Here is a 13,039-nt window from a genome sequence, read left to right as displayed (position 1 = left end):
AATTTGGGCCTCTGTTCCTCTCCTCCTCTTACTACCTGTCCCTTGTTCCTATAATGAAAGATCCACAGCAATGGATCCATTTCAATTTCCACACTCCCCACTTTTTGCATAAATAATTGCAATCCTTTCCAGAATTTCTGGCTCTCTGGGCATTGCCAGATCCCATGGAACAGGTCTGTTTTTGGCAATTTACATTTGGGGCACTGAGTCACTCTGTTTATCTGTTGTGTATTTGGGATGTTAAAACCATAAATTGCTCTATGCATCAGTCTATATTGAGTGTCCCTCCAACCTTCATTAATCACCTCCTTCCTCATCTTCATCCACCCCTGTAATATCTTCTCCCCTGCTTCAGAGTCACCCAGTTGTCTTGCCCATGCTCTCCAGACTTGTTCTGGGCAGATTGGAATCAAAACCTCCCTCAAAGCTTTATATAATGCGGAGATGTATTCTCATGTCGGTCTTTCATAATAATTCTGTCCAAGTCATTCGTCACCTGTTCCATTCTAACATCCCTCAGTTGTGACATTAGCCCCTTTTCTATCTGTTTGTATTGGAGGATTTGAAATGTGGATAGCCCATATTTTGTCACGATTTCCTGGTATGTCAGCCATCTATTCTCCACCTCATGTATTAGATCTGTCACCCTTTTTATCCCCTTGTTCTTCCATTCTGAAAATAATTTGTTGTCTCTTCCCGCTGGGAAATCTGGGAACCTCCATATATCAAGATGCTTGGATATTCTCCAAGACAACTTGAATTTTTTCCTCACTGCCTTCCAGGCCATCACCGTATCTCTACATACCAGTGAGTGTTTAATGTTCCTTGGTATGTTGGCCAATGACGTGTGTAATAGTGCCCCTAAATCCCAGGGTTTACAAAACTCACTCTCCAAACGTATGTCAGAATGCCCATTTGTCTTCCTCAACCAGTCTATGGCATGTCTCATCAGGCATGCCAAATTATACCCTCTAATATTTGTCAGTTTAATGCCTCCTTGTTCCAAAGATTGCATCAATTTTTCCGTTTTAATTCTCGGTCTTTTACCCCTCCATAGGAATGTCGAAAATGCTTTATTCAATCTATTTATGTCTGTATGTTTCAACAACATGGGGATGGTCTGCATTGGGTAGAGTAACTTTGGAAAGCACATCATTTTCAAGAGATGATTTCTTTTTTTTTTAATCAGATCTTTTTTATTAAACATTCAGGAATCAATACAGAAAGAATATGACATCTTATATAGCTAGTAAAATTTACATTGAGAGCAAATATTATTTAAAGGGTAAAACTCTTCCTGTGTAAGAATAAATAAAAAGAAGAAATCTCAAAACACAGATATTTGCATAAAATTGAGCCTATAAACAACATGGCTCCACAAATAAACAAAAATCAAAATTATACATCAGTGCCTCATTTCAGCGGGAAAACCATCCCCGCCAGCCGCGCCACTCCGCATCATATTTCGCCCCCCCCGCCCCCCACGGATATCAGGTCCAATCCACCCCAGCTCCCTCCCACCGCGCCACTCAAAATCTACTTCGCCACAAAGGGCACTAGACTTTATTTTCACCCCCCAAGCATCCCCTCATCGCAAGCACAACAGCAACTGGTCCAACATCGCATCCCGTACCAGTGCGCCCGAGGGGAGACCCGGTGACTCCATCCATGGCTGCCAAATTTTGTAAAACTTTCTTAATGCATTTCTTTTTAAATAAGCCCCCCTTTCCAATCTGATGACATTATTTAGTTTATTTTTAAGCTCTGACAATGTTGGTGGCATAGGATCCAACCAATGATATGCAAGTATCTTTCTTGCCTGATACAGGATGCGTGCTATTCCCAGGGCCACTGCAGAGTCCGGGTCAACCCCCTCCTCCCACAAATTCAACAAACATAGACGAGGTGACGGTCGTATTGTGATATGGCATACTTGGGCTATGAGTCCCAGGGTCTGCCTCCAGAAATCCCCAATGTGCCCGCACTCCCACATAACATGCATCAAGTGGGCATCATCCTGCCCACACCTAACACATTGTGTATTGGGCCTAAGTCCCATTTTAAATAATAAGCTGGGTGTTTTATATACCCTGTGAATGAGATATATTTGCGAAAGCCGCTGGCACTCAGAAACCGCCATTTTAGGGACCTGTTCTAGAATATCGGACCACTGGTCCTCCGTCAGGGGGCCACAAGAGATGATTTCTACCTAGCAGAGATAACGGTAGCCCTTCCCACAACTTCAATTCCCGTTCTATTTTCTGTATCAAAGGTTTGTAGTTTAAGTCATATATCGATGCTGACGTACATCCCATCTGTATTCCTAGATATTTAAGATGTGACTTTGCTATTGGTATCCCACAGATTTCCCCCCTTGTTCCATCTGCTACCATTAGTGGCATCCTTTGCCCACAGAGAAATAGTATTTCACACTTTGTTCTGTTCAATTTAAAACCTGACAAGCTCCCAAACTCCTCTGTTTTATCACTTTCGGTAGGTCCCTCTGAGGATTGTTCATGAATAATATAATATCATCCGCAAATAGCGCTGAGTGCAGTCGTTCCTTCCCAACACTAATGCCTTCGAAACAATCTCCTTCATTTAACAGTCGAGACAATGGCTCAATGGCAAGGTTAAACAGAAGGGGTGACAATGGACATCCCTGTCTAGTCCCTTTGTTCAAAGGGAAAGACTGCGACAGGAACCCGGGCGTTGCCACCCTCGCCTGAGGATTCGCGTATAATACTCCTATAAACGTACGAAAGGCTCCCTCTATCCCCATATTGTCGAGTACCGTCTCCAACCATGTCCACCCCACGCTGTCGAACGCTTTTTCAGCATCAAGCGTGACCATGGCTGGACATTCCTCCTTTCGAAGATCCCTGTGTCTAATAGCATCCATTACCAACATGGCCCTCCGCACATTTGTCACCGCTGCCCTCCCTTTAACAAACCCTGATTGTGCCGGTGAAATTAAATTTGGTATTATCTCCGCCAACCTATTGGCCATCAATTTGGCCAAGATTTTAAGATCCTGATTTATTAATGAAATTGGCCTATAGTTTGCTGGATTGTCTAGATTCTTATCACCCTTGGGTATCAATTTTATGTACGCAGTGTTGAGATGTCCCGAAATTCCACATCCTCCCAGTATTTTATTGTACATTCTAGTCAAAACCGGCGCTATCTGCTCTCCCATTTCTTTATAAAATTCCCCATTGAACCCGTCAGGTCCCGGTGCCTTGTGTATATTCAAATCCCTTATTACCGACTGTACTTCCTCTATTGTTATTTCCGCGTTCAATCTAGACAGCTCTTCCGAACTTATTTGCGAAAGTTTTATTTTTCCCAACAGATCACTTCCCCTGTCTCCCGTCTCTTCCCCCCTGCTATATAAATTCGCATAGTACTTCCCCAAAATCTCTGTAATCTCCTTTGGGTTTGAGGATTTGCTCCCGTCCGGTCTAGTCATATTAGTTATCAAGGTCATTGGTCGTCGTCCTTTCGCCAGATTGGCCAATAATTTCCCCGCTTTATTGCCAAATTTGTGTAAATCAACTTCCTGTTGTGATCGTATCAGGTACTCTCTTTTCCCCACCCAAGAGTGAAATTCCTGTCTCGCTGCCTTCCACTCCTCTTTCGCACTTTGTGTCTTGTTTGCTAAGTACCCCGCGTATTTCTCTCTGAGGGCCTTGCTTGCGTTTTGGTATTGTTTATGAGTATGCTTTCTAAGTTTAGCTACATGTCCCATCAATCTACCTCTCAGTACTGTTTTTGCAGTTTCCCAGAACAACATTACATCCGCCGCATGTTCACTATTAGTACTGCTATAATCATCCCACCATTCGATCAGAGTTTTGGCAAATTCCTTGTCTCTAAGCAAAAACGACGGAAACCTCCACAGATAATCTGTCCCCCTCTGTATTGTATCAGTGATGTCTAAAAGCACTGGGCTATGATCCGATATCACCATATCCTCAATAACCACATCTCTAACCCTATGCATCAAAAGTTGGTCAACCAAAATGTAGTCAATCCTGGACCACGCTTCATGAGGATGTGAATAGTGAGTGTACTCCCGGTCATTTGGATGATGCAATCTCCAGCTATCTTTCAAATTTGTGTCCTCCAAAAGCTTGGCCATTAAACCTTTTACCTCTCTAATCGGCCTACCATCATCCCTACTATATCTCTTGTCTTCCCCCCTTGATACCACCGCATTAAAGTCCCCTCCAACCACCCTTTTGAGTTCCGTATCCTTTTCCAATTCCTGAGTGATGAAGTTAAAAAAAGAAGTTTGTTCATTATTGGGGGCATATATGTTATGTATACCAAATTCTCCCTGTGGACTGGAAAGCTTGATGTAGATATACCTCCCTTCCTCGTCATTGGTCTGAGACACTATCGTGTGGTTAAAATTTTTGTTGATCAAAATCATCACCCCTGCCTTGCGTCCCATGGAGCCTGACCCAACTACTTTTCCCACCCATAGTTTTTGCATACGAAAGAAAACTCCCTGGGGTAGATGAGTCTCCTGTAATAATGCTATATCCACTTTCAATCTTTTGAGGTGCCTCAATATCATCATACGTTTATGTGGTGACTTCAATCCTTTTACATTCCATGTCAATATTTTAACCATTATCCCAATTCCTCAAATATGTCAAGTCGCCATGTGGTCTTTCATATGTATGGTGTTTTGCTTCCTTCAAGCGTTCAGTGCGCTTATGCCGTTGCATTCCCTGTACCCATCCACCCTTCCTGTATCCATTAACAATTAACAACCCCTCAACTATCCCCCCTTGTACAATCAAATGTCTCTGCACTCCCATTTTTTCTGTGATGCTCCTGGCTCCGCTATTCTCCCTCAGCCATTTAATTAAGAATTATACGTAGTCTATCCCTCATTAATTTATTACCCAACTAACCCAAACAAGGCCTTCTTGGTCAGTAGTCTAGCCAACATATAGCACCCCCTCCCTCCTTTCCCATGCATAATATTTGTCATTACTGAACCCAGAATCTTTCTTCTTCCCAGCTTTGTGGATACCTCAACATCCAACAGAGGAGTTTATCAAATAAAAATATAAATGCGAAAGAAACCCGATCCCCCCCAGATATTAGTACTCCCCTACCCCTACGAGTAAGCAAAACCCCAATATCAATAACATCTGGAGAGACGAGAGGATCCAGTAAGAAGAGGCCACTTCAACCCCCACTATCCGTCAATCTCTCCTCTCATAAATCCCTCAGTTCAGTCTTCAAACCTACTCCCCAGAGTCTCTCTCAAGGCACTCCCCTGCCCTGGTTTCCCGACTTGTGTGACGGCGATCTTCGTGCCTTAGGGTTCTCCATGTGAGGCTCCTTCCCTTCCTCTCTCCTTTCAGTCCATTCGTTCCAGCCCTCCTCCCGAACCTCCCCTTCCCTCTCCCCGTGTCGACCACCCCTCCTCTCCGGAGATTCACTTGTCAGGTTTCTGTCCTCCATCTCCTCCATCCATCTCTCCGCCTCTCTCAAGTCCTTTGTCACAAAAAAAGATCCATTTCGTTTTGTCACTCTCAGAAGAGCAGGGTAGAGTAGTTGAAACTTTATACCCTTGCGGTACAGTGTGGTGCATATCTTGCTGAAGGACTTCCTTTTCCGGGTGACCTCTGCCGAATAATCCCCAAAGATCAATATTTTATGTCCTTGAAGAGACAGTGGGGTCCTTCGTCCTCTAAATGCTCGCAACAACTCTTCTTTGTCCTTGTATTCCAAATATTTTATTATGACTTGGCGCGGTCTGGCTGTTCCAGTCACCCCTGCATTACCCTCCTTCCCGTCCGCCCCCATGCGCCCGTGTTTTCTCTTACAGGGCCCACTCTGTGCGCTCTTTCCACTCTGCATCTGTGTGTCAGGCCCAGCGCCTTGGGAAGCTCTGCTTCACAAATGTTATCCAGCTGCCGCATGGTTATTGATTCCGGTAACCCCACCAGTCTTAAGTTGCTTCTCCTGGACCGGTTTTCTAGATCTTCCAGTTTGTCTTTCATAGCCTGGGAACCCTTCTCCATCTCCTTCATTTTCCCCTTTAACGTTGTCACCTCATCCTCTGTATTAGATAATCTTTGTTCCAGCTCTGCCACTCTGGCTCCCTGCTGTGTGATCTGTTCTTTAATGGGGGATAGCGCCACCCCCACCATGGCCTCCAGGGACTCCTTTATCTTGTCTGCCAGGTGTGCTGCCACTGCTCCTGCCAGGCGATCATAGTCTATGAGCACGTCCGTTAACTGACTGCTCTGCTGGGCTGCCGGCTGCTCATGCTGCCTTCTCCCCTCCTCCTCCATCAGGCTCTGCTCACCTCCCTGCAGACCGCTGTATCCCGCGTCTGCCGCGCCCGCCGCCATTTTGAGATCTCGTGCTGCGTGGTCTTCCCCAGCAGCTCCTGGCTTTAAATGCTTGCCGCCGCTCCGGAGAAGGTACCGCTCCATATACCGGCGTCTCCTACTACTTATCCCTCACTTCCCGCTGTCTCCCGCAGCCTTGGGGTGATCTTTGTCGGTCTTTGTAGCTGAGGGGAGCGCGGAGCTCTGTCTCCTGCGTCCTCACATCACAGCGCCGGAACCGGAAGTCCCCAGGTTATGGTTATTCTACAAGTCAGTGACTTCTCAGCATGTAGTGATCACTACTCACCTGTGTGGTTATCTGTAGGAATCTCCTCTTTACTCCGCTCATCACCCCTCATATATGTCTCTGTAGTATTAATATGGGGCAGATCTTCACCCTGAAAGAAAGATTGTAAAAATTACAGACGGATGAGGACGTTTGGTGAACTAATAATGAAAAACAATGATAAAACAACTTCCAACTTATTGGCTTCTTTTTTGAACCAGAAATCTTGATAACCAGAAAATTGTGAGATTATCCAAACGACATATAATGTCTATGATCAGCTTTTTTTGGACATCTCCAACAAGTATAAAACATTCAGTGAATGGCCAAATTTCTAGAGGCACCCATCTAGTAGCACGTGGGGCTGCCATTTGCCATCAGAACTGAAGTAAAGCAACGTATCAGACTCCACAAGGTGTTGAGATTGTTCCCCTGGAATACAGGCCCATACCAACAGGATAGGTTCTTGCATTTACCGCAAATTAGATGAAGGTGATGAGATTCTCTTAACAACCTGTTCTACCTCGTCTCTTTATAGTATTAGGATCTGAGAACTGAAGGTGGGAAAACAAGCAAAATTCATTGTCATGTTCCTAGTGGAAAATAGTGGAAAATGCTGGCACCCCATAAACAAAATTGTTGTAGGACAAAGCTTAATTGTGGTGTTTCAAGTTATACCGTTATTACATGACACTGACTCAAAGTACTGTGATTATATGGTTAACACTATGGTTTATTGTACTCAGTTTTATGTGAAAGTTTTAGGAGAGTAGCAGTCAGGGGAGAGTTACAGAGGGTCAGCCCTCCAGCTGGGTAGGGGAGAGTTACAGAGGGTCAGCCCTGCAGCTGGGCAGGGGAGGGTTACAGAGGGTCAGCCCTGCAGCTGGGCAGGGGAGAGTTACAGAGGGTCAGCCCTGCAGCTGGGCAGGGGAGAGTTACAGAGGGTCAGCCCTGCAGCTAGGGGGGAGTCTTGGGTGGTTCACTGTATATACAATAAACTATAATTTTATGAGGGCCCTATAGCGTGAAGTTGTGGTACCATTAACTCCTCATTGTTGGCACTTGAGACAAGATGTTGGGTGTGCAGAAAAATCTGGAATTAGTAGAGAGGTTTACTCTATAAATAGAGTTTAGCAGTAGATTGAAAGTTGAAACAGAAGTGGAAGATCGAGAAACAAAAAGACTGGAGCAGGGTGTGTGTGACAGAAAAGAACGAGGATAGCCTGCTTCTAAACTGACCACTGAAAAGTAGCAAAGAAACTGGAGTACAGCTGGCAGAACTTGGGACCAGATCAGAGATCTGTTAAGGTGGTAGAAAAAGCAACTTTAGTGGTTCTGAGCTTAAGGTCCAGAAAGGTAGCCAAGGATTTGTGGGTACCACGAGACGATAAGGACAGAGGCCAAGTATAACCCCGTTTTGCAGTATAGAAAAATCTAGGTAGCCAGCACATGGATTGCACAGAATAAGTGGTCTGTGTGGAAAAAAAGTCAATAAAAGTGCTATCAGGAAAGAAGGACGGCCAGCAAAATCTACTTGACGTAACTACTAGAAACTGTATAAGTTATGTGGGTCTCTAGAAAACAGAAAATGCTATTTAAAACTCATGTAGTTACTGTTCTCTTTGTCTCTATTTCTCTCTTTGTCACATATACATACACTACATGCAGGGGGCATTTATGCACATTTAATCGAAGTACATTTGATCAAAGTATGAGGCAGTCATAACATGGCAGTTAGACAGGGCAAGAGAATGGCAAGACATTTATATACATCTATTCCCTGTACATTTGGATTACAACAAATATATACCATATGCATCTGTATAATTTATATCCTGGCCGCTGCATTCACACACATCCACCGCCCTGGCATTAACTCTCTACACTCCATCCATATCGGTCCCTCACTCCTTTCCTCTCCTATGTATAGCAATCATGCTCTTTTCACATTGCTAAATTGCACAGATCCATTCAGTCCCACCATTCATCAGAGACGCGCTCACAAATCACTTAACCATCTGCTCACTCTTTCTATCCTCCTCCTAGTCGCAGGAGACATTGCTCCCAACCCTGGTCCCCCACATTATAGAAAGTCAAGCCCCCCAACTGCTACATTCAGAAACCCCTGTAATCTTATTAATATTACCTGCAAGCCTTCTGTCTCTCTTAATTGTGCCCTTTGGAATTCTCGCTCAGTGTGTAATAAACTCTCCTTCATCCTTGACTTCTTCCTTTCAAATTCTCTTAACCTTCTGGCCCTTACTGAAACCTGGATCCAGCAGTCAGACACTACTGCTGCTGCTGCTCTTTCATATGGTGGACTACACTTCTCTCATACCTCAAGATCAGACAATAGAGCAGGTGGAGTTGTTGGTCTGCTCCTATCACCAAAATGTACCTTTCAGGTTATCCTTCAAGCACCCTCACTCGTCTTCCCTTCTTTTGAGGTCCATTCCGTCAGACTACACCCCCTTCTCCATGCGAGTGGCGGTGGTGTATCGTTCTCCCGGCCCCTCCCATCAGTTCCTGGATCTTTTTGCCACTTGGCTTCCACATTTTCTCTCCTGTGACATCCCTACCCTCATCATGGGCGATTTCAACATCCCCATTGATCTTCCCCTCTCCCCATCTGCTACTCACCTTTTATCTCTAACCTACTCGTTTGGCCTTTAGCAGCATACTAACTCTCCCACGCATGAAGACGGAAACCCCCTCTCCCGCTCTCTGACCACAACCTTCTTTCATTCTCTATCAAGAACTGCCGGGCCGCTCAGGTCACCCCCACTGTCCATACTTGTAGAAACATAAAGACCATTAACACCCAGAAACTTGTGAAGAACTTGCAGTCTTCATTGGCCCCTATCTCCTCCCTCTCATGTCCTCATTCTGCGCTGAAGCATTACAATGAAACTTCAAAGTGCCCTGGATGAATTTGCACTTCCTATACATAGAACAACAAAACACAGAAGGCGACAACCCTGGCACACCCTGCAAACACGTTTCCTGCAGCGGTGCTCCAGGTGCGCCGAACGTCTGTGGAGAAAATACAATCTATACGAAGATTTCATCCATTATAAGTTTATGCTTAGAACATACAACACTGCCCTTCACCTCTCCAAACAAACCTATTTCAACACCCTCATCACCTCACTGTCCAATAACCCTAAACGTCTCTGACACTTTTCATTCCCTGCTCAACCCAAGAGTGCAGGCCCCAACCACAGAGCTTCGAGCTGACGATCTGGCCAATTACTTCAAAGAAAAAATTGACCATATCCGACAGGAAATTATCTCCCAATCACCTCATACCATGCATTTTCCTTCCTCCCCCACTGCATCTAGCTCACTCTCTGATTTTGAACCTGTCACAGAAGAATAAGTAAGCAGGCTCCTTGCATCTTCTCGCCCAACCACTTGCACCAGTGACCCATTTCCGTCACATCTCCTCCAGTCCCTTTCCCCTGCTGTCACCACTCACCTAACTAAAATATTTAACCTCTCTCTCTCTCTCTTCTGGTATCTTTCCCTCCTTATTTAAGCATGCCATCATACATCCACTACTTAAAAAAACATCCCTCGACCAAAACTGTGCCGCTAACTATAGACCTGTCTCTAATCTTCCCTTCATCTCTAAACTCCTGGAATGCCTGGTCCACTCCCGTCTTATCCGCCATCTCTCTGATAACACTCTTCTCGACCCTCTCCAGTCCGGTTTCCGCTCCCTACACTCTACTGAAACTGCCCTCACTAAAGTCTCTAATGATGTACTAACAGTTAAATCTAATGGTCACTACTACATGCTAATTCTCTTGGATCCCGCTGCAGCATTCGACACTGTGGATCATCTGCTCCTCTTCACTATGCTCGGCTCCATCGGCATCAAGGACACCGTTCTCTCCTGGTTTTCCTCCTATCTCTCTGACCGATCCTTTACTGTATCTTTTGCTGGTTCCTCCTCCTCTCATCTTCCCCTTACTGTTGGGGTTCCTCAAGGATCAGTCCTAGGGCCCCCTCATCTTTGTACACTGCCCCTATTGGTCAAACAATCAGTAGATTTGGTTTCCAGTACCATCTCTATGCTGATGACTCCCAATTATACGCTTCTTCTCCTGACATCACACCTGCCTTTTTAGAAAACACCAGCGATTGTCTAAATGCTGTGTCTAACATGTCCTCACTATATGTGAAACTGAACCTGTCAAAGACTGAACTCCTTGAGTTTCCACCCGCTACTAATGTACCTATACCCGACATTGCCATTTCCGTGTGTGGTTCCATTACTCCCCAGCAACATGCCCACTGTCTTGAGGTCATACTTGACTCCAAACTTTCCTTTGGCCCCCACATCCAATCACTGGCTCGCTCTTGTTATCTGCACCTCAAAAACATTTCTAGAATTTGAACTTTTCTTACTTTTGACTCCGCAAAAACTCTTACTGTTTCTCTTATTCATTCTCGTCTGGACTATTGTAACGCTCTTGTAATCGGTCTCCCTCTTACCAAACTCTCTACCCTCCAATCTATCTTGAATGCTGCAGTCAGGATCATATTCCTCGCCAATCATTACACCGATGCCTCTACCTTGTGCCTGTCATTACACTGGCTACCCATCCACTCCAGAATGCAGTACAAACTTATTACCCTCACCCACAAAGCACTCCATGGCTCAGAACCACCCTACATCTCCTCCCTCGTTTCAGTCTACCACCCTACCCGTGCCCTCCGTTCTACTGATGACCTGAGGTTAGCATCCTCAATAATCAGAACCTCCCACTCCCATCTCCAAGTCTATACATGTGCTGCGCCAATTCTTTGGAACGCACTTCCCAGGTCAATACGATTAGTCCCCAATCCCTACAATTTTAAGTGTGCCCTGAAAACGCATTTATTCAGACTGGCCTACCGCCTCAACACATTAACCTAACTATCCCTGTGTGGCACAGTCAAAAGTTTTACCATAACCAGGTTCCCCGCATCATGTTCCCACATGCTTTATACATCTATTAGCCCTCTGTGTCTGTACTGTTGCACACTTAACATTATGGCTGGTCCAAACAAGCAGGGCAATTGTTACCACCCACCTTTCGTGTCTACCTTTTTTCCTCATAGATTGTAAGCTTGCGTGCAGGGCCCTCATTCCTCTTGGTATGTTATAAACTATGAGATTATTGCTATGCTGTAATGTCCCCTCTGAAATGTAAAGTTCTGTGGAATACAGTGGCATTTAAAAGTTTGGGCACCCCTGGTCAAAGTTACTGTTATTGTGACCAGTTAAGCAAGTTGAAGATGGAATGATCTCTAAAAGGGCTAAAGTTAAAGATGACACATTTTCTCTGTATTTTAAGGCCAAAAAAAATTATATATTGTCATTTTTTACATTTTAAAAATTACAATAAGGAAAATAGGCCAATGCAAAAGTTTGGGCACCCTGCATAGTTAGTACCTAGTAGCACTCCCTTTTAAAATATCACAGCTTGTAAACGCTTTTAGTAGCCAGCCAAGAGGCTTTCAATTCTTGTTTGATGGATTTTCATCCATTCTTCCTTGGAAAATTCTTCCATTTCTGTGAGATTCCTGGGTCGTCTTGCATGCACTGCTATTTTGAGGACTAGCCACAGATTTTCAATGATGATCGAATCGGGGGACTGTGAGGGCCATTGAAAAACCTCTAGCTATCGCCTTTTGAGGTAGTCTATTGTGGATTTTGATGTGTGTGATCATTATCCATTTGTAGAAGCCATCCTGTTTTCAAATTCAGCTTTTTTACACATGGTGTTATGTTTGCATCAAGAATTTGTTGAAATTTCATTGACTCCATTCTTCCCTCTACCTGTGAAATGTTCCCTGTGCCATTGTCTGCAACACAACTCCAAAGCATGATTGATCCATTCCCATGCTTAATGGTTGGAGAGATGTTCTTTTCCTGAAATTCTATGCAATTTTTTCTCTGCACATACCTTTGATCATTGCGACCAAAGAGTTTTATTTTAACTTCAACGATTCACAGGACTTGTTTCTAAAATGCATTGGGCTTGTTTAGATGTTCTTTTGCATACCTCTGATGCTAAATTTTATGGTGAGGGTGCAGGAGAGGTTTTCTTCTGATGACTCTTCCATGAAGGCCATATTTGATAAGGTGTCTCTGAACAGTAGAACAATTACCACAACTCCAGAATCTGCTAAATCTTTCTGAAGGTCTTTTGCAGTCAAGTGGGGGTTCTGATATGCCTTTCTAGCAATCCTACAAGCAGCTCTCCCTGAAATTTTGCTTGGCCTTCCAGACCTTATCTTGACCTCCACTGTTCCTGTAAACTGCTATTTCTGAATTACATATTGAACTGAGGAAAGGACAACTTGAAAACGCTTTGCTATCTTCTTATAGCCTTCTCCT

At 44.4% G+C, this 13,039-nt stretch overlaps 1 protein-coding gene across 1 annotated transcript in view; it reads right to left on the bottom strand.

Moving 5' to 3' along the window:
* LOC141050946 (uncharacterized) overlaps positions 1-13,039 on the bottom strand; it is a 277,364-nt gene that overhangs the window by 20,629 nt on the left and 243,696 nt on the right. Inside the window, exon 9 of the mRNA XM_073547666.1 lies at positions 6,670-6,760. Coding sequence (XP_073403767.1) covers positions 6,670-6,760 — 91 coding nt within the window. The remainder of the gene's footprint in view (positions 1-6,669; positions 6,761-13,039) is intronic.

Source organism: Dendrobates tinctorius, unplaced genomic scaffold (genome assembly GCF_039654945.1).
Source record: "Dendrobates tinctorius isolate UK_male_01 unplaced genomic scaffold, ASM3965494v1 ptg000155l, whole genome shotgun sequence".
Classification (NCBI taxonomy): domain Eukaryota; kingdom Metazoa; phylum Chordata; class Amphibia; order Anura; family Dendrobatidae; genus Dendrobates; species Dendrobates tinctorius.
The sequence above is the reverse complement of the archived record's forward strand: the minus strand, read 5'-3'. Positions and strand labels throughout refer to the sequence as shown.